Raw genomic sequence first — 27,944 nt, forward strand, 5'->3', positions numbered from 1 at the left:
TCCTAGAAGCCAATTCTTTATTGAAAGATCTTGTAAGCATTCCAGTACTGACTTAGCTGCTCTACTGTAGCTTTGAGTTTATGAAGATGAAAAAACATTTCTAAAAAAAAAAAAAAGGCGAGATGGGCACCTCTATAAAATTTCATAGTAGATGAAATTCAACCACTGATTACACCAAAGATAAACATCAAACCACAGAAATTACACACAGCCCCAAGGCAAAGCATGTAATAAATGTGCACGATTGCGCTTAAGTCTGTAAGAAAGTTATGACAGGCACCACTGCCCAAGCACTCCATATCCCAGATCAAGAGGGCACCTGATGGGTATCTCTGCATTCAGAACAGCAGTTTGGAACCAAGGAATGCCCAGAGTGTTCTTGTACTGTACATTTGGCTTCTTGGGTGAGTGAGCAATGACCTGGCAGTGCCCAACTGAAGGTTTTTAAAAGAAATTATTTTTAAACCGGTTTCACTCATAGCTGTTGTTTTGTGCTTCTCCCTTAGCTAAGAATCCCAATGTCTTTGACCACTGCACATCCACCAGCTGAGACAGAAAATGTGGCTCATGGAACCCTGATCCCAGGGAACGCAGCAGAAATCCTGTGGTGAGTCTAAGCTCCTCTCATTTTCCAAATATGTAAAAAGCGGTGATATTGCTGATTTCTCTCCACACACCCATTTTCAGCTGCTCCAGGATTATTCTCCAGCCCTAAGCATTTCAGCCCAGAGGGACTAACTGCAATGAAAGCCTACATTCAATTAATTACTGTATCTCTGCCTCATTTCAGTCTCCTGTGCTACATTCATCACCCAGAGAGACCAGCTCTCCTAAATCAGGCTGCAAACTACTTTTTTGGGAGTTCCCTCTATAAAGCATGAAACCCCCATCTTTGCAAGTGGCAGGGAGACTTAAGTTGGAAATCCATCTGCAGCCTCAACACCTCTCCTAGTAAATCCTCCAGCAACATGAGGCCACCCCCATGCTTTCCATATCCTCACAGTAAAAATGAATACTTGGCTGGACAGCATTTTTGTCTTTCTGCACCCACAGCCCACCCTCCTACAGTGCCTGTACAGAGAGAGATTCCACTGCTCCAGGGAGCATGTTCAGGCAGGAGAATATTCTTACCAAATCCAATGGATTTCAGAATCCATCCCCTAAAAGGTAGAAAAAAGTGAACATTTTTTCAGTTTGCTCAGGAGGTCACCCCTAATGTTTGGTTCAGTCTGTCATAAACAAAAAATACTCTTTTTGTTGAAAACTCAGATGCACAGCAAAGACAGTGAGCTAGAGAGCAAACATTCCATTTTGTTTCATTCAAAGTGTGAGATCCTTCACTGTCCTGGAATAATAAACCTCTCTGGCAGGCAGCTGTCGTTTTAGAACAATTTGCTCTTTGTTCTCAAGCTGAAGGGGCTCTGCTGTTCAGGAGGATCTTGCCAGTCCCTGGGGGAGTACAGTGGAGCTGGTTGCTTGCAGAGCTGCCATGGGCTGCAGGAGGCCTAATGACCAGATGGAAAACCTAAAGTGTTTATTGGGCCTGGCTGGGATGGAGCTCCTCTCCCCACAGCATCCTTGCAATGCTGGGCAGTGTATTGGCACCTGAAAAGGGCCTGGTAATACTCTTTATTAATAATCTTTATCTTGACCAGGTTTTGGGGTCTTTTAATTTTATTTTCTGGCCCCAACCCCCACTCTTCTGAGAAGGGGAGTGATAAGAGCAGCTTGGGCAGCTGATGTTCAGCCAGGGTTCATCTTCCATGGTCCTTTCTGGCACCTAACATGGGGCACGGACAGCAGCAGCTTTGTATCCAGTGTGTTATTGCTGCAGCAGCCACAACCTCCTGCAGGAGTCAGGGAGTTTGCTGGCTGCACTGCTTATCCTCTATAAGGCTGAAGCTGGGAATGTGTTTATACAAACAGTGGCTCTGGGCTGTGTCCTGGCATGGATGGCCTTGCTGAGCTGCAGGAACTGCCTTGTCTCCACAAGAGGATGAGGGAATACATCTCCCTCTCCTCGCTCTGGATTGGTGTGGATGATTGTGCAGGGTCCAGGGGTCCTTGTTCTTGCTTATATGAGCTGCTAATGCTGCTGACACTGTTGGCACATCATGGGGTTGGTGGAATCTGGTGTCATCATGGTACAAGAGAAGATTTCTGGGTGAGGCAACACTGAAATGCACCCTGAGGCAGCTGTTCCCTGGCTGGCAGGGTGTGTGGAAGGATTTGGGCAGGTTCCTAGCACAGGTATCACCACCCAGAGCCTGGGACTTTACACCTGAATGGGCACCAACCCTGGCAAACCAGTGTGTCACCTGATGGAGGGGTGCCTTGCCCACCCCAGTGAAAACCAGCTGCTTTTGCCCCATACTGGGGCCTGGCCTGTGCCACTGAGCCTCAGTTCAGTGCTCTGAGAGGGCTGGGCTTGAGGCAGGACTCAAACAACAGCAGCAATGACGGGAATTGCCCCAGAGTGAAAAAGAAACTGGACAAAGAAAGCAATGGATCCAATAGAAAGGACTGGAGGTGAGATGGTGCCCAGGAGTCCTTCCCAACCCAAGTGTTCTGTGATAGTAGAGAAGCAGCAATAGCAACCACCAATGCACCTGAATCTAATCACCCTCTGTTTCACAGAGCTTTGTCCTGTCCCTTCCTTGGCAAAATTTCAAAGAAGTTATGGATGGATCCTTCCCCCAAGAAGACAACTGTGCTGTTAGGAGAAATAAAACCCCCCAACAGCAACCATCCTGACCTCAGGTGAACACTGAACCCAGACTCTGGGGAAAATCTGAGGAGAGAGAGGGAATTAGGATTGTAAACCAGTGGTGTGCTCACTGCACAGGCCTGGGCACCAGCATCCAGTACAGCAGAGATTTACACACACCACTGCAGTTACAGCCTAAGTAAGTACATTGTGCACACCACACCAAGTGATGGGACAGACAAAACCAGGGCACTCTGCACACCCAGTACTTAATGCTGTCAGTACCACATGGTGCTCTGCTGGGCCTTCCACCACAGACAAGGAAAAACTCATGGACTGACTGCCTAAGGGCTAACCCTGGACTAAAGGAAAGGGATAAAAGTAATAAAGATATGTATTTCACACTGGAAAATCAGAATCAGTCCAGGCACCTCAGAATGCTTTTTCTTTTTTTTTTTTACAAGGTAATTTAGCATCAGGCAACTTTTCTTTTGTTTTGTTTTTACAATTGTGCTACTGGAAGCATCCAGAGAAGGAAAAATACTGTGGCAAGTCTGAGAAAAGACCAATTCTTCTCTGCCCGTATTTTACTGCCACAGGAGCTGACAGCTGACATGGAATAGAGGAAGGAAGAGGTCTGAACGAGGCACACCAGGACAGATCTTCACCTGTGCCAACACGTCACCTGCAGTCCATGTCACAGCAGTGATATGAGCTGGATCAGAGCTCTGGTCACCCCATGTTCACTGGATACAGATTCCCCTCCAAGAAGGGAAGTGGAAACACTGCCTTTAAGTATAAAATTCCTTTCTGGTATCTGAATATCTGATATCTACTCGAAACAATGCCCAAAATTTACAAAAATCACCTTACATTGTTATAATGCTCCCTCCTTTCTTTAGCTTGTTTGGGGCAATTTATATCTCCTGGTGTACCATGAAGAGACATGAGGGATCACAACTAACTCAGACGCCTTCAGCAGAGGGCAGGAAAATCTTCATGTATGTATGAAGAAATAAACTGTCTTACGCATCAGATCTTGAAGAGTAAACTCTTTGAAATTACCTTATTTTCTTTATTAAAAAAAAAGAAGAAATTCAAGTTGACGAGTCTCTGGATATCAAAACTGTGCGTCTTTTTCCCTCCTCTGTGCTTCTGTCAGGCACTGACAGCAAAGAGAAGACAGTGCAAAGGGCTGCTGCATGGTCCACAGAGACTGCACAGGCTTTGGACCCAATGGAGAAAGGTTCCCATCTGTCCAACAGCACATGGCTCCAGCCTGGTCTGTCTCCTTGGAGCTAGAGGATCACGGATGAACGCAGTGAGAGCACAAAGCAGCACTGTCTCAGGAACTTGTACAGCTTGTACACCAAATGCCACTGAATGTTCAGAACCTAAACATTCTGAAACTTCTTTATTTTTCACCCACTTCTCCTGGAGCACAGGGGAGTTTCAGGTGGCTGCAGCAGAAGAAGACAACAAACCCTCTTTCTGTCTACCTAAGAACATTGTGCGTTTGTTCCCCTGTGTTTTATCGGACAAGGAAGCCAGCATGTGGCACAGGGACTCACAGCTGCCAGGGAGCTGAGGGTCCTGAGGAGTACAGGTAGGCATGAAATGACTGTGCACCCCCTCCAGCCTCAGGTGAAAGCCCAGAACCTCATCTGTGTGAACAAAGTGATGTGTGGAGCTGCTGGGGCGACAAACCCAGGACGCTGCCGTGATGCTGCCGGGAATGACGCAGGCAGCGAGACACAGTCAGCCGTAAGCAACAACGGGCACTACGCACCAAGGGAGCAGTGGCATCTTCTAACACTGGGAACAGAAGAGATGGACAAGACACTGAGTCAGCCTAGGAACAGATGGAGGTGTTCTCCTGTAGCACACTGTGTCCAGGTGACGGCAGGAAAGGATCGCTGCGGCGTTGTCTTCACGCCCACCTCCCGCTGGAAGCGAAACTGCGGCTAAAGGAGAAGGTGATCTCCCCGTTCTTGTACTTGCCCCAAGCTCCAAATGGCACTATGACAACTGTGCTGTTGTCTTCAGAGCCAAACTGCGCTGCCTGAGAGAAGAAACAAAGTGTCAGCATCGGTGTCTCGCTTGGAAAGGGAAACAATGTCTTGCTTCACCTGGGACAGACAGACCCTGAGGCCCAAGACTCCCTTGCCCCTTCCCAACCCTGATACTCCATTCTGATTTGCCCCAGAGCTTCCCATAGGATATGCTACCATTGAGAACCGTGGTCAGAAACTGGCCATTTCTGTCTATGACAATGACATTTTCAGCACAGGCAGAAGCTGCAGTTACAATCCCATGCAGTTCAGTGGACAGTGAGCTAAACAAGATAATTGATGTGATGCCTGGCAAGGATGTGGCAAGACCCAGGGTAAGGAAAAGGCTGGCCAGCAGGAATGGCGAGTGTCTCATCCAACACCATTCAATTCAGTTGAATGTGTGGTATTATGTAAACAAAACCCTAGTTTTTTAAGCCAAACCAGCCCAAGCAGGAGCCCTTGGTGCCCAGAGCAGCGCTGGCATTACCTGCTCAGTGACCACGTGGGCGGCCTCAGCAGGGTCATGGCACTGGCTGATGAAGTTGCAGATCTCCTGGCTGTTCACTATGAAGTTGATGCCATCGGTGGTCAGCACCAGGAAGCTGTCGTCTGCGTGGTGCAGCTGCAACAGAGGCACATGGGGTGCATGACCTGGGTGAGTGCTGCAAAAGCAAATGAGTGCTGCAAGGCAAGGGAATGACCCCCATGGTTTTACACTCTTGCAAACCACTTTTTTATTTTTTTAGGGTGCTGTGTGCTCTCCTGCAAAATTTCTCCTGAAGCTGAGGATTTCAAGGAAGACATGACAGCACTGCAGTCATCTCCCTAAACCCCTCATGGGTGGCACTCTATTGGGACCAAAGCAATAGAAGTTCTTGGGGCCCTGGGAGGTGCATTGGGGAAAAGTAACAAACAGAACATGAATTGACAGGAGAGCTTCCTGCCAAAGTGGAAGTTGAATACCTTCTGGTGTTTGTTTTCTAGAGGACTACAGAGCCATGGTAAGATACATGCAGCTGTCCTTTCCTCCTCCCCCTCTTCCTCTCAACTGTGGAAATTCTATACATCCTACTTTTTTGATGGCAGCCCATCCATATCCCACCCAGTTCTCAGTGATGGTTTTATACCAGCATTAGCCTCAAAATTATTCATTTGACCACAGGACCCAAACAGACTAACAGCTGTAATACATATCATGGTTACCTTTCTTCCCTCATCATATATTTTGCTGTGAGAAGTGAGATTTAGAAGTTGATCTGGTTGAATTTAGTACCAGATTCCTTTCTGTCCTGTTAGTGTTAATCTGAAACAACTTAATGAGAGTTGTTCTCTGGTTATTTCAGTAAAAAACAATGCATAGCCATCAGGCTTCACCTGGACTTGTGTTGTGTGGGTACCACCACTGCATCAAATACCTATGAAGCCCTTAGTCCAAGTGCTGCTGTCCCTGTAAACCAGACCTTCTTTTACCTGAACCCTTTTTGTTTCTGGCTGGGCTATCACACCACTGTTTTTAAGATCCAAATCTCCTATGCTCCGTGTCATTGCAAGTCTACCATTCACATGAGGCTGTCCCAAACTGTTCCAGGAAATGAAGCCACCACACTTCTTAATCCTGTCCAGAAGCACAAAAGAAAAAGCAAATGAGTTACTGCTTCATACCATTACCCCTATCTAAATCCTCTATTTCTGTCAGTAGCTAGAATGAGGAATGATGTATGGAGAGCCTATGCTGGGGGGCTGAGGGTTGGCTTTAGCTGTTTGAAGGGCTCTATGGAAGTGATGTGTCTTGGTGGGCTGAGTCCTGACCTGGGAACCACAGTGCATTTCCTTAGGTTCTGAGTTGGTTCTAACTTGGCACTTTTGCACAAGTCTGAACCTGGTGGTCATAGCTGTGTTCTCAATCTCAGTGATGCTGATCTTACTGCTGAGATCTTATGCTCATGGAGGTCTTTCCACATCCCTGCTCCTCTAAACGGGACCCAGTGGCTGGAGCTTACTGCCAGCTCTGAGCGGTCTAAGGGCTCTGTGTTCAACTCTGCTTTCTTTATGGCCCAACCCAGCAGCAGAGCAGAAGTCCATTGTGCTCTGGGAAGCCACATCATCAGCCTGCAGGTACCTTTCCTTCTCCTCCTTTCTCTCTGGAGTATGGTCAATGGTGAGTTTCACGGGCTTTCCTTTCCGGCACAGCAGAGCACGACTGTCTCCCACACTTGCCACAACCAGCTCAATTCCATCCCGGAGCAGAGCCACCGTTGCAGTGGTCCCAGAGCTCAGCAGAGTTGCTACAAATGTCATCAAAGAGAGAAGTTTTAGCACTGCCTCAAAGAGTGGAGCCCTTTATAACAGCAACAGTTTCAATTGGTAAAATAAAGACAACTTATGCTCTACCTAATCAGCAAGTAACTGCTTTGAAGTTAAAACTAAATTTACACATACAAAAAAAAAAAAAAGCAGCAAACATGCATGCATGTAGGACTGGAGGAAGAAGGGAAGTGGGAAGGATGAAGTGTTTCTGTGCAACAACATGGCTCTATGCAAACAGGGCAAGTGGGACAAAAGCAGTACAAGGTACAGTAGCTTCCTTTCAGTTTGTAGCAGTTTTTCAGCCCCATGAGCTCGCCTCAAATTACAGGGTTATTGTCCTTATCCCTGGGCACAGTGACTGCACAAGTAGGTCACCATAAGGGTCATGGCTCTTTCTTTCTTTCTTTTAGGTGGTGAAGCGGGCAATTATATAGTAATTGATAAATTATAGTTACAGTAATTTATAAATTATAGTTACAGTAATTGTAATTCCACCAGAGGGAAGCAGTAGATCAGTCTGTGGCATCCTTCTATTGCTGTCAGAGCTGAAACTCCCCCTCTGCTTCCCCCAGAGGGGGATTCAGCCAACAGGCTTCCTGGCTTTTTCCAGGAAAGGTGCTCCCTGTCACCTTGTTGGAGGTCCCAGTGCAAAAGGTGAAGCTGGATTCTGAGATTCAGCCTTGCCTTGTGCCTGCAAACTGTTGCAGGTGGCAGTGGCTGTCTGGGAAGCCTCTAGGGGCACTGCTGGGATCACCTGGCAGGGGTTCACTGTGAGTGCAAAACAGAGCCCTGGTGCTGCCCTCCCCTGCAGGGCAAGGGAGTGAGCTGAGCTGGCTGACTGCACTCAGGGACCTGCCTGGATTCACTCATGCAGGCAGATTTGAGGGCTTCTCATTTCAATTGCTACAATGGACTGGAGAAAAACAGAAAAAAAAAAAGAAGGAAAAGAAAAAAAAAAAAGAAACTCTTGAAAAAGAGAAATGTAAGTGCCTATTTCAGGAAAAAGATCTGTTGTATCAGCTGCAGTGAAGAAATGCCAGAAAAACTGCCCAGCTTTCCTAATTTTCTTTGCTTTTTGAAAGGGCAAGTCCCACTTTACAGTTGTTATTGTCTCTTCCTGCAGATTCTGCAGAGGTAACCCAGCAAGTGAGGCCTGGAAAGCTTCTGCTAACTTGACCTATTACATCAAAATGTCTGGACAGGACCAGCTACTGCCTGGAATACATTTGCATCTACAGCCAATGCAATTTTCCTTGAAAAGCCCTCTGTAGGTCACCTGCATTCTGGGCTTTTCCAGTAGTTCTGGTTTTTCAAAGCAAGCCAATTTGAGATGAGTTTTGGGCTTGCTTAGGGATGTGACTCCCCAGTTATATTCTTGTTTTCATGTACTAATAGTTAACATGTCACTGTCTTTCCACCACTGCTTCTGCAGAGATCAGCTACAACTACATGTGCTCCTACCTCTGGCCCTGCAGCCCTGGGGGCAGGGGACAGATTTGAGACAGGACTTTGTGTTTGACCCCAAGGAATGCCAGGCAGCCCCAAATCTGACTAGATGCCAACAGGTAGAAACAGAAATGCAAGAGCTGTGAGATCTTTACAGCCTCCTTCCCCAACCCTGTGAGGTCTCAGCACCCTGTAAGTCAAACGGGGCTGGGAGTAAACTGAAGTCACCAAGCCCTGGAAGATGCATTGAGCCTTGTTGTGCAGTGAAAGAAGCGAGCCCATGAATCAAAAAAACCCAGACACAAACCCTCACAAACAGGTGTTAATTAAGCTGGTGTTATTATTTAAAACAGGTATTATTACTGCAGCGAGGACTGGGTTTAGCTGAACGCTGAACCAGCAGGTCAGAGGTGACCATCAGTGGCCATGGTCACACCTTGGACTGTGCCAGGGCCATGCAGGCTGGGACACTGGAAACTGGATGTGGCAGCTTCTGACTGGCGGCACTGGTGGGCACTGACATCCTGTTTCTCATCTGAAGCAAGGACTAGCCCAGTGCAGGGTCACTTTGAGGCACATTATGAAAATAAGATATTAAAAAGTACCAGTGCAATTAGAAATTTTAGTAGAACCAGTAAAATACCTGTTTTAGCCAACAGTTAGAACAAGTGAAATAGAGCAACTTATGTTAAACTACTTTTTTATTTTACAGAAGATACCTTTTATATAGACATTAAAATTAATGCAGAACTGCTGCTACTTTCCCATTTCATTCTGTGGTTTTAGAACTATGCTGAGAAACATATGAAAAGTTAAATCATAGTCTTCAATTCACAGAAGACTGGAAATATTTGGAATTCAGGTGAATCTGCTTCTTTTCAGTGCAAACTCTCAATGAAAAGAGCTGCTATCACAAAATCAAGGGCTGATACTAAAGAAAAATATATTGGTAAAATATATTGGTAGTGACTTGAACTTTATATGTTTATTAGTTAAATAGCACTCCTAGGAAAAAATACATGCTGCTCACAACCTCTTCCTTGGATCCAGTTCATGCTCTGGGTAGGGATGCAAGAACATGCATGAAGCCAGATGTAGCATTATGTGATTTCTAGCACAGCTCAAAACCACAGGAATGATGATGGGATTGCATTTCTAATGCTTTTCTACAACTGCTACTAGTTTAACACAAAATATGTTGCATCAGCACATGTATTGGTTTTAACAATTAAAGAGTTTGTTTTCCTAACAATATCACTATAAAACTAAGATCTTTCAATAGGTTCTTAACACTCACTGGACAACTTCTACTGCAAGTCATCTCAACTAATGTGACAAAGAGGATGTGGAAACCTTCCAGTAGTCCAGGCTAGGAACCGCTGGACTCCTTCACCTGGGACAAAATTAAGCAGATCTCTTTTTCCACTGAAGCCCAGCTTAAAGTGTCCAGGGCCTCCAGTTCTAGAGCTGCTGACCAGGTACAGTGTCTGCCACAAATAACACGCACACAGAGGCAAATAGGAAATTCACCCAGGGACTTTGTTCAAACAAAATAAACCTGCAACACTGGAGATGCAAGAACAAGGGCTGCAGAACAGGAGGTGGAGTCAGTCACTCTCAGGTCTGCCTGCACTGCCCTGTGCAGGTCACGTAGGAAGCACCTGCATCTTTGGCCTTGGTAAATCAGCCTTGGTATTTTTGGGGAATTGCCAGTGTTCTCACCTTCTCACTAAAACTGTGTGACAAAACCAGTTTAAATTCAGCCCAAATAAAATCTAAATTTAGTCTCCCCTATGGAGATAAGTAACCAACCAACCTATCAAATGAAGAATTTTATCAATGCTAGAGGACCAGCTGTCTCCTATATGGCAAGAGTGGCCACTGAAGAATATCTGCTCCCTCAAGGTAATTACACCAATATGGGGAGTTCAAACTAGTGCCAAATGAAATGAGGCCATCTTAAAGGCACTGGATAGAAGTTTATGAATTGTTCTGACTAATGGGAAATAGCCAAAACAAACATACCTTTAATATTTTAATTAGTGTCTTCTAAATTGATCAGGTAATAATCAGAGCCCTTGGATAAAAAGGCTGCCTTTACAATGCTGACAAATTTATTAAATATTCAAGTACAATTTCTGCAGCTCTCCCTTTCCCTCAGTGTTGCAGGTTAACATTTTTAAAGAAATGAAAATAATTTTTGAACGGTAACTTAAAAAAGCCCAACAAAACAAACATTACTTTAAAAATAGAATTACTTTAAAATAACTTCTGCTGTTTGTCAGCATAATAAGATTCAACAATAAGAATCCTTTCAAACATGGGTAGAAAAGTTAATACCTGGTTATGTTTTAACAAGATGGCTATTCCAGATGTGAGTGGCCAGTGTGATTGGAGTTGGATGCACTGAATGTAGAGGTTGATGGACAAACTCCCTCTTGTTTTCTCTGGCTCACAGTGAACAGAAGCAGTAACAATACCTGGTAGGATTCTAGTAGGCCAAGAAAGGGTTTGTCTCCCATTTCTTCAGGGAAATGCTCAAATTTCCTCAAGCACAGAATTTAATTTCTTATTTCTATTCTTGCTGAGCAAAGCTTTTCAGCCTTTATGTTTTAGTTTTTACGGCTGGTAAAAAATAGCAGAAAATGCTGCCCATCTCTGGGGGCCATGGATAATGTCATTTGTTGGATGTGAGCTTCCTTTATGTTCTGTACCTAACTTTAGCAGTGATTTGAAAGTGACTGGCCTCTATTTAAATGCATGGACATGAATGAAAACGCATTTTTTAAGAGGTGTCAAACACCAAGCTTCAGGGCTCAGACATAGCTCTAAGCTGTTAATGATTACACAGGATTCAGGCAGAGCAGAGATTATCCCAGACCTGCCTACAGCAAGTTTCTTATGCTTTTGTGTGAAACAGCAGGTATAGGTCACTGTCAGAGGGGTTACTGGAGCAGGCCCCAGCAGGCCAATACAGCCGGCAATAGCACTGGGGAGCTGCATGCCAGACACAGCAGCAGTGCCTGGAACACACACATAAACCATTTTTATTATTGAAAGCTCACAGGAGCTACCATGCTTTGTATTTTCTATCTGTAATTTCAAATACTGTATCATTGTTAAGTGACCTACAGAGGGCTATGCCCTTGAAGACATAGCTGGGGTCTCCCAAGGAGACTGCTCTAGTCCTGTTAAATTTATGCCTTATGTAAGGGCTTACCCCTTAAATAGTACTATAAACAGTGCCTCAAACATGCCATTTTGGCTACAGGGATTTGTCCCAGGGTTTAGTTTCCTTCAAACATCCAGGTACAAGTTTTAGAGCTGGCTGTGTGTCAGTAAAGAGCTGGACATCCTTAATGTGAACTGGTTTTTTTGCAGACACAGTGAAGGGAGTGAGCCCTGGAAGGGGCATCTGCTGGACCAAGTCAAAGCTATTATTTTGCACTTCATCAGCTATGGCCAGGTTTCAAAAGGAGGTCAGACTTGGGGAGCATCCAGTGTAACCCAGATACACCAAGTTACACAATCAACCACCAACTTCAAGGTACTCTAGCAACTGTCTTGACCGTCACATCCAGAATAGCCACACTTAATCAGAAATTTTGCTGGCAAACTGAATCCGTTTGGAAGCAGGATTCTAACAAAGACACATGCCAAGCACTGAAATTTTATGTAACTTTCAAAACATCAGCAACAACAAAAATATCCACACAAAGCAGTCAACAAAGTATTGAGTTACTTTAACAACAGATATGCGAGAAGTTTAATCTGTTCAGAAATCCAAACTTGACTTTGCACCCTGTTACTCCATTCTTTGCCTTAGAGCTTGATTTTCAGCCAAGAACAATGGGCTCTCTTAGATCCCCGAGGTTCCTGCAAGAGCTTGCAGGTGCTCAGCCTGAGAAACACCGAGTGCCTGCCAGAGCGTGGCCCCTGTGGATGTTTGGCAACTCTTTTACCCTCTATTTTGCTTTTTAATGAAGGGGGCTTGTGCAGTATCCTGGAAACCATTGCATACGTTTTCTGGCATTAAGCAGCACCAGTTAATTGGTTATGAAAAAAATCCTATAAGCAGTTCTAAAATGCTCTGCTTGCTGCACAGTTTGTCAAATATTGTTCTTATCCAATTCTGTAAGTCTCACTTACAAGCTGTTATGATTTAAAATAGTTTTCAGAAAAAACAGAAAAATACATCCAGTACAGTTCTCAGTCCTTCTCCTCAAGGAGCTGCTCTGACACAGAGGTCACTACAATGAGGCAAACCAAGAGCTGTCTTACACACAAAGGGGCAGGGAAGGGGACAATTAGATCTGAAAATGGAATGGCCTGATCCAGGGAAGCACACAAACTTGTACTCAAATACTGTCTTGGATTTGGGTTGGTAAGAAAATACATTTGCAAAGAGGCTGTGGGATAAACAGCACATCTGCTCTGCTAATGTCTCTCAAGAGCTCAGCTAAAACTCAGCTCATAGGTCAAAATTAACTCTGGTCTTTTTACAACATGAAATACAATAGGAAAATTACCTTTATAGATCTGATCCTCCTTTTTTAAGGGCTGCATCTCAGAGCTTGAGACTTTTTTCCTGATCCTTGGTGCAGGCTAAGGTAAGAGGCAGGGCTGCAGCAGTCAGGCTGCCTGATCTGCATTTGAGCCTACCTAGATTCATCTAGCAATTAAAGTGCAGAAAGTCACCCCATTACTTGACTGTATTCAACCAGTGCTTCAGAAAAGCAGCTTGAGAATACAGTATCACTTCAGTCCATACAGGGTTTCTTGGTTTCCAGTCTTTCTTGGAGAGAAGACTTTTACAGTTTCTGTTTTTGTGGTAAAACCTCAGCTATTTTGCCTGTGCCTGCACCAGCACGGGGACAGGTTTTTCATTTGGTTGTTTGTGGGGGATTTTGTTTGGGTTTTTTTCTGTTGTGGGTAGGTGTTTGTTGTTTGGGTTGGTTTTGGGGTTTTTTTGTTTGTTTTTTTTTTATTGGGTTTGTTTGGGGTTTTCTTCTTACAACTGGCTAAACTGATTCTCAAAATTGTATCTCATGGCTGAGAAAGCTCCTGTGACAGAACTGGGACAGGTACTTCTATCTCCCTTCCTAAGTGACTCACTATAAGCTCTGCTTGCTGCAACTGGAACTTCAGAGGTACTTAGTCTCTAGACACATATACAAGAACTTCATTAACAGCCAGGATTAAATGGGAGTCTAAAAGAGCTGGTACCAGCTTTACCACAGCCTTACCACGGCCAAACTTGTTTTCCTCTTCACTGCTTTTTTCCCTTTCCCACTCAGCTACTCCTGTGATTCTGTTTGTACAGAAGCAATATGGACTGCATTAATTTTGGCTTATGTTCCTCCTCAGGTGCAGCAGCCAAGTTAGGAAGGGGAACTTTGACACTGTTGCTTTTAATCCACGGGACTAACAGCTTTAAAGCAAACATAAAAAAGCACACACACCCCACACCACCCCCCCTCTAAAATAATAATAAAAAAGAGAATCTTATGCTAACATTCAGATTCATAACTCCTCCAGTAAATTTGACTGAGACTTACAGTAGTTATTTCATTTTTAGAAGGTAAAGCATAATTGTTTTATTTGCAGTAAGTGACCAGAGCAAAATCCTGTGTTAAGTAAAATTGTTTTCAAGCCAGTCTTCTGGACATTTTACTGCAAAACTACTGAGCAAATAAAACAAACTTTATTCTCCATATTTATATGAGTAGAATTTTTTTTTACCTACCATCAGCAGAGAGATTAGCATGCCTTTCATATGCTTTGTCTATTTCTAGAAAAGCTTTGCTCAAAACATTTTCCAAGTTCTCCTCCTCAGCAAGAAATTCCCTGGAAGCAAGCAAGTAAACAAAGAAATTAAACTTCTTTCCAAGAAATATACATCCTGTTCAATCTGTTTTGCAGTCCTATCTCCTCCCTGTACCCACTGAATCATGCTGGACCTGAATGGAAAGGTAATGTGATTTTACTAACCATGTGCACTGAAAGCATAATCCTGTAATTTTGGACATATCTAAGTTCCTTATCCAGCATCCAGGGATATGATAGAAACAGAAGAGTGTAAGCAAACCATAGGTCAGCAATTACAGAGAGCCTGTGTGAAAACTGTTAGTCCACACTCTCCCTGTGTTCCAAGACCTTTCCTGGACAGGGGGCACAATTGTGCTTTTGTCTTCTGTTGTTTTGGGCTTGCCCAATGGGACGGATACCAACGCATTAGGTCATTCATAGCATGTCTGCTCCACCCAGCGCTCCTGCTGTCCCATAAGGACAGGCGGCAACATAACCTGGGAGGATTAGCTACAATGTACAACCCATTAAAGAAGGAATCTCGGCTGTAATTTATTTGACACACATTGCCTTGACGAGAACTTACTTAATATATTTTTCCATGTACTTATCACAGAAGTCTGCAGCTGCTGCCCCGCCGTGCCCATCGTACACTGCGAAGTACAGGATATCCTCTGTCAGCTGAGCGTAATCGAACCGGTCCTCATTTTCCTTTCGCTTCCCGATGTGGCTGGCGCAGCCCACGTTGCTCAGGCTCACCTTTGGGATGGGCTTCCCGTACTTTATGCTGGGCGGGAGGAGAATGGGTTCATCGATGCGATTGTCCCAGATGCCGAAGGTGTCCCATGTGGTCGGCCGCCCGCTGCCGTCGGGGTCGAAGCGGGAGGCGCGGCGCTCGCAGGTGGAGATGGAGCAGGCGGCTGCGGGGCGCTTCTCGTCCTGCAGGAGGCGGGACGTGAGCGCGGCTCTCCTCCTTACTTGGAACCCTCCATTCCGTACCAAGCTAATTAGGGTAGCTGTGGACATCACTTGTCTTCGCAGAGATTCGCAGGGGAAAAGGGACCAGGAGCAAAAGGTACGCAGCTGCTGGGATGTCTTAGAGAATGAGGGAAAATCGATCAGGAAACAAGAAGCACGGGAAAGGGAATTTTCAGTTGCATCATTCAGGAAACAATGTCACCCTGAGAGCCCGCTAATCATGCGGAGCACAGCACTCCCTGGAAGCGACTGCAGCGGGATGTGCGTGACTCACCGGGAAACTATCCCACATCCAGCCCCAGCTCTGCACACGGAGCCAGGGAGGAACTTCTGCTGGCCCCTGGCAGAATGACATCCCGAGATTTCAGAGGTTGAAGGGGTTGAGATGGAGTAAATGGGAGTGATGATAATACTAAAATATGAATATGTGAAAATATGAGATAGGGTTGAGAAAATGAGCTTATCACGCATGCTCTGCAAACACCAGCTGAGATATCTGCACTGTGACTCCCAGGGGAAAGGGAGGAAAAATATATATGCTTAGATTTTAAATTTTTTTATCTGCACGTGATATTTGTTTCTGTCACATTTATGGAGATCCTGAACAATACTTTTTAACACAGAGCTGTTAGCTGTGATTTTTTTAAAAAATTATAATAAGGATTACTAAGAGTGTATCCATGGACATCCACAACTGTACACACAAACTTCCCCCTCAAAAAACCCCACGCAGCTATTTTCTGCTTTGTCTGGCTTGAAGCTCTCTGCCACCTAACCCTGAAATGGAATAACACAGGCAGACAAGATCTTCTACTGGCTTCTCAGATCTCTTTTCCAGTCCAGATAAATTCAAACACACCACTTGGCTCAGCACAGACAAAAATTCGCTAATGATGACTCACATAGCATGCTGAAAAGTGTAGAAAGATTGATTATTTGATTGTTTGTAGAGTAACACCCAACTTCACCCAAGTCCAAGGATGCAGTTTGTAATAATTACATGTAGTTGCAATGGAGTAATTCAAACTGGACCACACAGATCACTGTAACTAACCACACTAAAGATATAAGCCTTGTGAGGAATTTCTAATTTAATTACTCAAAGTCTGCTAAGGGCAAAATTATGAGTGAGAAGTATTATATGACAACAAAGGATCTAAATATACCCAGGCTTATGGTGAATGAATAATAATAATAATAATAATAATAATAATAATAATAATAATAATAATAATAATAGGGTGATCTGACATAATTGAGCAGCAAAGAGCAACACTTGTACCCCAGAGACACTTTAATTCTGAGCTGGAGTGCCTTGCTGTTGCCCTCTGTCCAAGCCAATCACAACTGCATCTCTACATCTGAAATATTTGTTAAAACTATGTTTTTAAGTTGCTAGATAAAAGTCTCTGTCCTCACAAAAAAACATGCAATCAAAGGTAAATTAGTAACGGGTTGCTTTGGTAGAAAATGGCAGTGACAGAGCTTTCAGAAGGCCTTCAATAAACATGTTGTTCCCAGCTCAAAGCTGGGATGTTGCTTCAGATGCTGTGGGCTTATCTTTCATGCCATTCTTAGGTTGCATGAAAAGAGGAAAGGTTTCTTTATGTAGCAATTAGAGGTTAACTGTTGACTTGATAAAAGGCTGAGTGTTCTGGAAATCACTGTTGTTGCACCAGCTGAATATGGAACTATTTGAAATCTTTGGATTTTTCATTTTACTGCAGGGTGATAGCAATATCACACCCTTATTTTAGCATACTTACAGGTATTTAAAACCTGGTTTACTTCCTGGAGCTGCTTTTTCTTTCATGCTATCCTTGACTTGCAGCAGCAGCAGGTTAACTTCCTTCTGTGAAACACAGCAGGCCCAAACTAAAAGCCTGTCAATTAGTAAAACCCACGCTCACTTTCACTTCTGTCAGCTTGAGAAGAGAACATGAAATGCTTACTATATTTAGACTGCCCAGTATCCACAGCATGAATCAGAGGATCAATCCAAACTCACCAGCTAATTAATGCATTTGTTCCCTATCAAATTCAGCTCTCACCAGGCAAGTAAAAATAGTGACGATAGTTTTGCCTTCCAAGTGTCTCTGCAAGACAGAAGTAGGAACCTGCTCTTTAGTTTGTTATGTAAACAGCTCTGGACACACAGCAGTCTGTGCTTTCCCAGCTGATATGCCTGCAAACACTGGGCAGACCCATCTGGGCAAAACAAGACCGAGGTAATGAAAAGGGGGGCACTGGTGTTAGAGACAAAGTCCAAGATGGACAGTTCTAGATAGAAATGTGCTTTGAGGTGCTCCATCTGATCCTGCTCATCTGTACACGTTTTCCTGGAGGAAAACCAGTCCTACAGACAGGCAGGGAAACACAGCACTTAAAGCGGGATGAGGTGATTAAAACTGTTGTTTTACAGGCTGCCTGCTCCTCGGAAGATGGAAAATTTCCAGGCTGCCAGAAGAAAAGGGGAAGAAAAGGAAACCCGGAAGAAAGCGAAGGCATGCCTGCTGCCCCAGGGGATCCGACGTATGTAAAAAGGAATGTACAACTCCAAGTGCACTTGCCTCGCGTGCCTTCCCAGCCCCACGGCTGTGGGCAGGACCGTGCGGTTCTGGGGGTTAAGCTCGCCATAAAGCAGGTGCGTTGTTGTTTTGTTGTTTGGCTTTATTTTTTTAAATTCCTGTCAATCTAGTCTCGCTTCCCTGCCCGGACAGCAAACTGGACACGCACAGCAGCAATTTAAAGACGTCTCTGCTGCAGTTTGCGTATCACGAATTGCCACAGACCGCGTTTATTCCGTGCATATCAAAGCTGCGGCGTCCGGCGGCAGCCCCTGCGGAACGCCAGCCGTGCCCAGCCCCGCTCCGTGATGTGCCAGCCCCGCTCCCTGACATTCCCAGCCCTGCCGCGGCCCTTCCCGCCCAGCAGCCGCGGCTGAAGGAGAAGGGAGAGCGGAGCGAGCGGCAGGGGCAAAAGCAGGAGACACTTGCGAGCGCGGCCCCTCACCCTCCCTCGCCCCCGGCCCATGCCCCGGGCGGGCGGCCCTTACCTCCTCCCGCGCCTGGGCCCGGCGGCGGCAGCGCCTCAGCGGTGCGAGAGCGGCGCCTCCCCGGCCGAGGCTGCAGCGCGGCCCCGCTGCCACCGCCCGGCCCCGCCCGCCGAGCCCGCCCGGCCAATCGGCCCCGGCGGCGGCGGCCGCGCCGGCCGAGCCTCCCCCACCGCCCCCGGCCCGCCCCCCGGCCGCGCCCGGCCCCTCACACGGGCCTGGGGCCGCGCCGGGAGCAGAGACGCGGCAGTGGCCGTGGCCGGAGTGACCCTGCGGGTGACCCTGAACAGCCCCCGGTTTCACAGAATCACAGAATCGCTCAGGCTGGAAAAGACCGCAGAGGTCATTGAGTCCAACCACATCCAGTCTTTTCTTAAACACATACAGAGAGGGTGACTCCATCACCTCCCTGGGCAGCCCATTCCAATGTCTAATCACCCTTTCTGTGATGGAATTCCCCCCTAATTTCACAGAATCACGGAATTTACTGGGTTGGAGAGACACACTTCTGGCCCTGCACAAATCCAGCCTAACCCTCCCCTGGCGCAGCTTTAGGCCGTGTCCTCTCGTCCTGACGCTGGTCGCCTGGGAGAAGAGCCCGACCCCCACCTGGCTCCAGCCTCCTTCCAGGCCTGGATTCAGCAGGTGGAAGCCCGAGGGCCGGGACAGCCAGGCTGTGCCTGCAGCTGCTGCCCACAGGCTGCCCAAGGGGCCTCTGGAAGTAGCAGTGATGCCCTTATGCAACAAATATCCAAAAGATTTAAAGCACAGCTGTGTGCACTGCTCTAAGGCAGCTGTTTCCATGAGCAAAGCCCTGCTGCCTCCTGACGAGACCCATGTCTGATCAGGATTTTAAAGGGATCATTTGCTCCACGCTGTGCTACTGCTGATCTCTGACCTTTGACGCAATTTGGCAAATCAGATGGCTCTGATTACAAAAGCCTTACTGTCCATTCCATTTCGTGCTGTCTGCTGGAGTACTCGAAAACAGGCACCTGAGAGAAAGGTCAGAGCCAATGCAATTTCCATAGGAGGTTAAGGAGGTTGCTGTCAATTTTGTCCTATATATTTTTGAGGTAAAGAAGCTTTTGTTTTGTTGGAGTGAGGTTTCTGGTTGCTGCAAAACCTGGTCAGAAAAGCAGCAATAAAACCTCTCAGACCTCTCACTGTACAGCTCTACCTGTAGAAGAAGGGGTTAGGTGAACATGGCAGCACATACCAGATTGTTCTGGTTTCCAGATGTGTGGTGTCCCACTCAGCATTTAGAATGGAATTTGATCCTGTGAGTCTTTTGGATATAGCAACAGTGTCATCTGTCACTGCAAGTTGTTCTCTGGTTCCCGTTTGTCCTCAGTGAGGCAGGAAAAACAAAGCTCTCCTGCCAACTCTCCTGGCATTGGGCAGAGAGCAGCAGTTCTCCTGAGCACAAAGGATTCATACAGGAGTGTATCACAGTGAATTACTGAGAACAAAACCAGCATATTATCTGTAAAACATTTGCAGAGCAGCACCAGTGGGGTCTTCTCAGAAGTGTCAGGGTCCTACATGACATGGAGGCACGAGTGCTGGGAGACAATTTCTGCCCCATTGAATTGGCAGTGAAAGGCCAGCATGGAAATAATAAATGTTTCATGTTGAGCCCTTATGTGCAGTAGAACTGCTCTTATCTTTACAAGGCTTTGGAAGGCAAGTGGGAGGCATCTGGAGAGGCAGCAGGAAAAAATGAGGCAGTAAGCATAAGAATAGCTTTGTGAGAAGGCAGAAGGCTTGAAGACAAGGCCAGGGCACAATGGCAAGAACACACAGAGGAACAGGTCAGGGCACAGGGCAGGCAGGATGGGCTGCAGTGCAGCGTTTGGTATTTTGAGGGGCCTCTGATAACACTTGGAGGACAGGAGGCAAAAAAATTCAGGAACACAAAAGGCAGGAAATTGTACTCTGCAATATTTAGTTTTGACTTCAAAGAGTTAATTTGGACTTTCCCCTCACAAGTTTTTTTCCCCTAAAGGATGAGGTAAGTATTCCTAGATTCCACCTCTCCTAACAAGGAATCTCTGCTCCTGCAAGGTTCTCTCTCTCTCTCTTCTGTCTTAATGCCTCTGTTTTTGCTGCTTCATCTTGTTCCTGACTTTTCCCTCCCTTGCCTCCTATTCTACTTTATTTTTTCTCCTTTTTATTAATGATTTGCACATATTTTTCTGATTATTTCTCTCCTGCTTCTTCTTCCCTTTTTCACTCATCTTTCCTGCAAGCTTCCATCTTCAAATTCTAAACCCTTAATCTGGGACTGTCTTGTGTGACTGGAAAACAAACCAAGCTCCTGGGGGCAGGGGCAGGTTGGTTTTCTATGTGCTGTCCTGCCCAGCATTGTAACTTAACAAACAGCAGCTGGAATTCTGGGTGGGGGGAAAAGAAATGCCTATTGTAATATCCACGTATCATATCTCAGACCAAGCTGAGATAAATGCAGGGCAAGCTGATTCTGAGCACCATTTCACAAGCACATGATGTTAAAAGTTGGAGAATTTACTCTTACACCATGCTTTCTGTCCTCATAAGGGAAATTTTTTTCCTTATGGTACACTTCTGGCTAATTATCTGCCTGTACAATCTAGGTCTCCTAGCAGGTCAGAAGAGACCAGAAAACAACCTGTGTCTACAGTGAAGTGGCCACTGTTTTAACACCAACATTCAAATAACTGGCAACAGCTATAATTTCTCACAGCACTTTTCAAAGGCAACCCTTCAAAATCAGGTGAGCTACTGTGTCACCCCTGCCATGACCACTTGACTGCCTCTCAGCAGCTCATGGACAGCTCTGGATACTCCAGCTCCCAGCGTGGACATTGGTGATGAGAAAAGAACAGCAGGAAAGCCTATTGGGGATCTCTTTTCCTTGGATCAGGAGCCAAATTTAAGTTCAGACCCTTGCCTTAGCCATGCTGTGGGTGTGCCCATTCCTGGCCTGGTACCTCACTGATCCTCTGCTTCCCTGGCTGACAGATCCTCTGTCTTGACCTTGAATCTGGCTAGTCTCTGTGGTCAAGCCTGGTGGTCCCTGGACTGCAGCTGATGCCCTGCTGCTGTCCCCAGCTGGCCTGGCACTCCTTAGGTGCCATGGAGCTGTCAGGGAGGTTCCTGCCTGCCTCACCATCTCCCTTATCCCCAGCCCTGATGGAGCAGCCATGCTTCTCCATGCTGACAAGGGCTGCACACAGTCCTCAGGGTGTGGGTAACAAGCAGCTTTTTACTTCCAAGGAAATGTGCTTTTTGAAACTCTTGCCAGGTATTGCCCTTGTATAAATAATCACAGTGTTAACACTGGAACATGACTAAGCAGGCTAATAGGCATTCTGTTTAGAAACAAGAAATAAAAAATATTGGTTTTGACACTGCTCAAATGATGTGCAGTACTTAATTCTCAAGCTCATACTCTATGCTTTTATGGGTGATGTGCAAACCTTCTGTGCTCAGACTTTGGGATATAGTAGTCTTCCTCTGGTTATCCTACTCAGTAAGTTTCTACTTCATTTGGGACTCGTGGTTTACACAGAGACAGAAGGCATTCTGAAACAGAAGGGCTGTGATGTAGCTTAAGCACATTCCCAGGACTGCCCAGATCAAACTTCAGGCTCTGAACCAGTTCTCACTTGCAAGGAAGGTGGGAGTCAGATGTACATCTGTTCCCACAGGATTCCTCTCAATTCAGATGACATGGCTTGATTCTGTCCTGGTGAAGATGGAAAATAAACTCCTGCATTGAAACACTGTGCTGGGAAACTCAGATCAAGAGCATGCCTAGAGGATTGGCTGTTGTCATTAAAATGGAAGTCAGCTTTCATTCCTTGGTGATCCCTGGTGTGGTGGGTTGACCTGAGCAGCCACCTAGTGAAGCCACTGTCACTCCCCCTCCTCAGCGAGCAGTACCAGCACTGCTCAGCAGTAGCCAAACCACTGCTGTGTTTTCAACACCACTCCAGCTACTGATGCAAACCACAGTGCTGAGGATAACTACGAGAAAGTTAACTAACCCAACACACTGAGTTTCCTAAAGTAAAATAAAATGGTTGAATTGTTTATCCTGACTTAAATGGCTTTGGAGTATTCAAGCAGTTTATTTGGAAACAGACAAAAAAAAAAGGTTTGGCTGAGCTTTTTGTGCTCCTTGTGAAGAAGATGTCATCTTAATGCAGGGAAAAGTGAGTTAGAACAGAATGTTCCTAGCCCTTCACATTGTGCCTTTGGCATTCTCCAATTACAACATGTAAGCTGTGTAAATTGAATTTCTCCTTGAACTTTTCCAACCTAAATGATTGTATTATTCTATTAGGAAGTATCATAAGTTAGAAGTTGTGATGCTTCAAAATATGAGGATGCCATACATGATAACTTTGTATTATTTGTATATGAAATTGAAAGATCTGATTTTTGGGATGGTTGCACAGCAGCACAGCTGACTTTGTTTCAGTATCACAGCTTTGGTTTTACAAAGATAATATTATGGATCAGAATTCAGTCATCTGCCTGCTGAGAAGAACCACGTGGCTATTTCTGCCTTGATGATTAAAGAATATTCCAAATTATTTTTGAAGAGCTGTTGTAATTTGACAGCAGGAAATGATTGTGGCTTTTGAATATGTAGCAAATATTTTAAAGCAGGCTTTTAAGTGGTTTCCTTGGCAACCACTCTTCTTTAGCGATCAATCCATGCTATTAAGTATCCTGCTGGACTCGGATCAGCCTTGCAATATTAAAGGCACTCGTTTCTAGCACTGCTGGGTCATGCGCAGCTCCTGACTGCCCAGCAGCCCGGAGCTCAGAGGGAAGCTTGCTGCCTGCCAGGCTTTTTTCCAGATGAGCAAGGACACACCTCTGAGCTGGCATAGGCTTCCAGAGGGGTGGAGGAGCTGTCCATGCTCACATTGGCTGTGTTATCCAACAGCCCTGAGCAATGGGGCGTTTATTTCTCATTTGTCTACGCTTCACCCACCACCGCAAGACAATTCTTGTGACTTGTGGTTCCCCATTGAAAGAGAAAGCAAGCACAGCTCTTAGCTGCACAACCTGCATCCTTTTAATTTATGTTTTACATCTCAACGGTCTGGGGCATCACATAATTTATCCTTCAACCCCACATTCAGCATTTATGATCAATAAGAATTGTAAAGCCATTAATGATGGAGAATCCTGGAGGCATCATTAACATAAAGCATATCTCCTGCTCTTCTCCAAAGCTTTCCAGTTATGTATTAATTCTGATTTGGATTGGCTTCCTTATTTGCTATGGATATCTGGGATTTAAGGCAGCTTTAGCAGAACTGAGCTGAGCATCTTCAAGAAAACATATGCTGCTCAGGGGAAATGTGCTACAGTGATCTGAATGGAGGGCACTTGCCTGGTGTTTGTCATCAGCCCCATGGGAGCCTCATCGGATGCCCCAGCAGTGCTGGGGTCTCTAGGGGCAAACTTGGAAAATAGGGCAAGTGAAGTGAGGTAATGGCTGACAAGCATTCTTTAAGAGATTCTCATACTTGTTTCTTTAGGTAAGCCTGATGTGTAGGAGTAGCTTCTTGCTTTGCCATGTTTTTCTTTCTGGAACTCTCAAGAGTTTCTAGAACTGACACAGAAAAAGAGAGTGCTTTCTGAAAGCAGTTGCTTCTTTGTATTTATGGGTTTGAGGGCAGAAATCAGCACAAATTCCTCAAAGTAGAAATCATACAGAAGACAGCTCATGTGTGACACAGCCTGTGGTATTATTATACTTACTAGCAGTTTTTATTTCCTGTGCCTTTTTATTTCCTACTCATCTTTACTTACCAGTTGTTACTCCAATCACTGCCTGCTGTTATGGAAAGGGTTACTGCTTTATCTTAAGAGCAATTAAGAATAGGATAATAAGCATTCAGTGTTGTAAATCCATGCCCCTTCTGTAAGACCAAAATAGAAGCAATATTCAAATTAAATTACCTGTTTATATAAAACCAGAAAAACCAGAGTCCACATGCAAAATGAAATCCTCAAGCATCATTTTGAAATGCAAACAATTTCATGAAATCTTGTGTTTACAAGTGACCCTGGAAACTTGCAGGTCCTGACCCATAGTATATGGAAATTTCGGAGAATCCTCCAAATTTTGACTTAGCATGGACAGCACTGTGTCCACAGGAAGATGGATGCATTCAAAATCATGTCCAGCATTGAATGGAAGCTTCAGCTGTGTGTAATCTTTGGGTTTGACATGAGAATGTCATGTAGAAACCTTCTCTGTATGTGATCTGAGCTGCTTTGCCATCTACTTTTTGTAAAGGCCTATTACAGGCACTGGGAATCTGGGGTGCTGTGATTCTGCACTTGCAGAATATCTGCTGCTGACATCTTCTTCCATTTCTGATTATTCCAAAACTCTAAATTTGTGCTGATTGAATAACACAAATTTTATTGTCAGCATTTCAGGGAAATACCTGCTTAGTTCTCAGAACAACTCAATACAGGGAGAAGAAAGAAGTAATATTTGCATTTAGCTTTGTTCACAGGGTGGAGGTGTGATAGTTACACTGTTAAATGTCACACGGTTCTTAATCCACCTGTGCAGGATTAACTGCCTGGGATGATCTTTAGGAATGTTATTTGAATGTTTCCAAAACCAGGTGGAGGGTCATCCAGAAGGCTATGTTTAAAAGAATTGCTTTGAAAGAAATGATAGTAAATATTGATGAAAACAAAAATGAAGTATGGCCTTAATTCTTGCCTTTACTGTGACAGAGGGTGGCAGAGCCTACCTGTTTTTTTCACCCAGTTAAGGGAATGGTAATTTGAGCAGGTAGGCACATCCTGTTTCAGTCTGTCACCTACTGTATTCTAACCCTGGGCAAGCCTGGCCCAGCTGTCCTGAATGAAAACACATATGGTTATCCCATCAGATGGGAAAACCTCAGTAAACAGAAGTGTTCCCTCACAGGTTCTCATGGGTCCTGACTCCACATGCCTTTGGTCTCTGCTCCTTGAGACTCTTGTGAGCTGGTCAGCCTTTTGCCTTTCAGGTGAGTCACTTTGTGCAGTTGCATCCGTGCATGATTTTGTTCCTCTCTCTCACTTTGGGTTTCAGATTGCTCCCAGTCTGTATTTAAGTTGTGTGTGTGTGCTCATCTTTTTCTACACCACTGAGAAATGATTGTTTTTCCAGTGTATTGAAATAAGTGAAAATATGTTTTATACTTGGTGCCGCAAAGAAAGAGGTTTTTCCTGTAGCACAGAACCAGCCAAAATGCTTTGTGAGAGCACATCTAATTATTGAATCTCTCCCTTCCCTGGCCCCATTCTCTTCCTCCCTGTGATCATCATGCTCCAGCTATGGTTGGCCAGAGTTCTCCTTTGCACAGAGCACAGTGTGTTGCCAACACCACTGTTGTTTGCAGATTTACGAGGTCTGGTTTTAAATGTTCTTGTGACAAACAAAAACATGTACGTGCTGCTTCTCTCTTAACAGCTGTTAACCCTAAATCACAGTGTGAACAGCCAATGAGATGCTAGAGTGCATCTTTTCCAAAATGCTGCCCAAATCTGGGCCCAAACTGCAGAACTGAAGTGGAGGATCCTTTCCACACACAGTGTCTGTAAGCTGAGGAGGAAACCCAGCTGTTCTGCAAGGTACCTCTGCAGGGGCTGAAATGCAGCACTCTGGCCCAGAGGAGACATGGAGAGACACAGGCCCTGGTTCTCTTCATTGCAGGGGAGTCAAGGCCAGGTCTTAGGGTCAGCATCCTGTGAAAGGTGAGTGGAGTTGGCTGTTGTTCCTGCAAGATTTATACCTCCTCGTCTCAACAAGGCACCTTGTCACTTTTTTTGCTTGGCCTGCACTTCCCACAGCAGTCATGATGTACCTGTTTCTGAGTTCAGCATGTTCTGAATTCTGCGTGATCCTTTGGAAAAGCAGCACTTTTAGATTGTCTTTTAACTGATGCATTTTAAACATGGCTTATCACTTATTGACCACATAGGAACACTTGATCTTTGCATGAACTACGTTCAAAATGTTTGATAAAACCATGCAAAATATTCTCCTTTCTAAAAGATATGACTATGAGCAACAGAGAGGAGATAAACAGGACTCCATCCAGCATGACCTATACAGTAAAATGTCACTTAATGCAGACAGTTTTTTGCCTTCCATTTTACATCTTCTTTCAATGACAGCTTTGATGGTGTAAGGCTGGAATAAAGAAAAAGCACAGTGCCCAGTACAACACAGTGTACAGCAGCAGCAGCAAATTTGATTTGTTTGCCTCAAAGGGTAGGTAATGCATTTAAGTAATTGTGTAGCACAGCAAAGTCAAATTTCACAGACGTCAGCGTGCGACAGTCAGAAATCAGTGACCTGGCAGATGCCCCAGCTCCTCGCTGGGCACCTTCCCAGCATGTATAAGTTGGTCAGGTGGGTATCAGTTACAGGTGCACAAACCAGCTGACAGGACAGACCCTCGGGCTCTTTGGAGTGCAACACAATTAGCTGTGACACATCTGACAGCTTCATATCTGTGCATACTTCTCCAAAACATGACACGGGTTCAAATTAATGTAACAGCCAATAAATGAAGGCACAAGCAGCTTTAACAAATGTTCACAACGTTCTTTCCAGTATTTTAAGACTCATCCATGTACCTGAATTCAAGTTCTGTGTTACTCTCTGCCAAATCTAAAAGAGCATATTCCAGAAAGTTAATGGTTAGTAAGGTGTAGAAAAGAATCAGGCAAACATAACCTCCAGCAATGTTTGATGACAGTGATTTGTAACCTGGTGTTTTGAATTATACCTTGATAAAGGTTTAATTGCCTGACACCAAGAAAACCTGTCTCTCATGCTGTGTAGGTGTTTATCTGGAATGAGTATAATGCTGTGGAGATTTTGAGGTAAATAAATAAAACCCATTTGGTTTTATTTGCAGCCTTGCTGGGTGAAGATGTGGACTTTTGATTGTGTCTCTCTTGGGTGCTAAAGGAAAATGATTGGTTATGAGGACATTGTGGTTAGGGGACCTCCTTGTGCCTCCTTTTTAATAACTGGGCTCTCTCATAGAACCAGTCTGTGCTGGTTTTGGCTGGGGGTAGAGTTACTTTTCTCCTAGTAGCTGGCATGAATTGTGTTTTGGATTTGTGCTGGAAATAGTGTTTATAACACAGGGATGTTTTTGTTATTGCTGACAGGGCTTATACAGAGCCAAGGCCCTTTTTGCCTCTCATCCCACCCCAGCAGTGAGGGCTGGGGGTGCACAGGGAGCTGGGAGGGGACACAGCCGGGACAGCCAACCCTAAGTGACCCAAGGGATATCCCATAACATATGGAGTCATGCTCAGCATGTGAAGGTGAGGGGAAAAGGCAGAAGGGAAGCACATTCAGAGTAATGGTGTTTGACTTCCCAAGTCACCTGCTCTCCTGGGGGTGGCTGAACTCCTCCCATGGGAACCAGTGACTGAATTCCTACTTTCCCTTTGCTTGTGTGTGGAGCTTTTGCTTTACCTATTAAACTTTCTCTTAACCCATGAGTTTTCTCACTTTTACTGTTATGATTCTCTCCCCCTTTAACCAGGGAAGAGG

At 45.1% G+C, this 27,944-nt stretch overlaps 1 protein-coding gene and 1 long non-coding RNA gene across 5 annotated transcripts; one reads left to right on the forward strand and one right to left on the reverse strand.

Annotated features, from left to right (window-relative positions):
* On the reverse strand, positions 1-18,512 carry PPM1K (protein phosphatase, Mg2+/Mn2+ dependent 1K). Its single transcript, XM_071431462.1, has 7 exons — positions 18,356-18,512; positions 14,909-15,417; positions 14,261-14,361; positions 6,881-7,046; positions 6,232-6,376; positions 5,249-5,383; positions 1-4,769 (listed from the first exon to the last, which is right to left on the reverse strand). Exons 2-7 carry the CDS (start codon positions 15,346-15,348, stop codon positions 4,638-4,640), a joined length of 1,119 nt encoding a protein of 372 aa, XP_071287563.1. The 5' UTR covers positions 15,349-15,417; positions 18,356-18,512; the 3' UTR covers positions 1-4,637.
* On the forward strand, positions 17,320-27,892 carry LOC139592080 (uncharacterized). 4 transcript variants are annotated; one of them, XR_011679887.1, is made up of 4 exons: positions 17,320-17,528; positions 17,723-17,944; positions 20,968-25,392; positions 25,839-27,892. It is a non-coding gene; the product is annotated as an uncharacterized lncRNA (long non-coding RNA). The 4 variants fall into 4 exon arrangements; XR_011679890.1 differs by having other exon boundaries at positions 17,325-17,528; positions 25,311-25,392; XR_011679888.1 differs by having other exon boundaries at positions 17,328-17,528; positions 25,311-27,892.
* Positions 27,893-27,944: the final 52 nt, after the last annotated feature.

The sequence above is a fragment of the Agelaius tricolor genome, unplaced genomic scaffold (genome assembly GCF_023055355.1).
Source record: "Agelaius tricolor isolate 1412-34295 unplaced genomic scaffold, bAgeTri1.0.p SCAF_8, whole genome shotgun sequence".
NCBI classification, from domain to species: Eukaryota; Metazoa; Chordata; class Aves; order Passeriformes; family Icteridae; genus Agelaius; species Agelaius tricolor.

Excerpts from the sequence above, each read along its gene's own strand:
- PPM1K (XM_071431462.1), bottom strand. The coding sequence starts at position 15,348 with ATGTCCACAGCTACCCTAATTAGCTTGGTACGGAATGGAGGGTTCCAA. Across the intron at positions 14,362-14,908 it reads TACATGGAAAAATATATTAA|GGAATTTCTTGCTGAGGAGG; the intron begins GTAAGTTCTCGT and ends GCTTGCTTCCAG. Across the intron at positions 6,377-6,880 it reads AGAAAGGAGGAGAAGGAAAG|GATTAAGAAGTGTGGTGGCT; the intron begins GTACCTGCAGGC and ends GCTTCTGGACAG.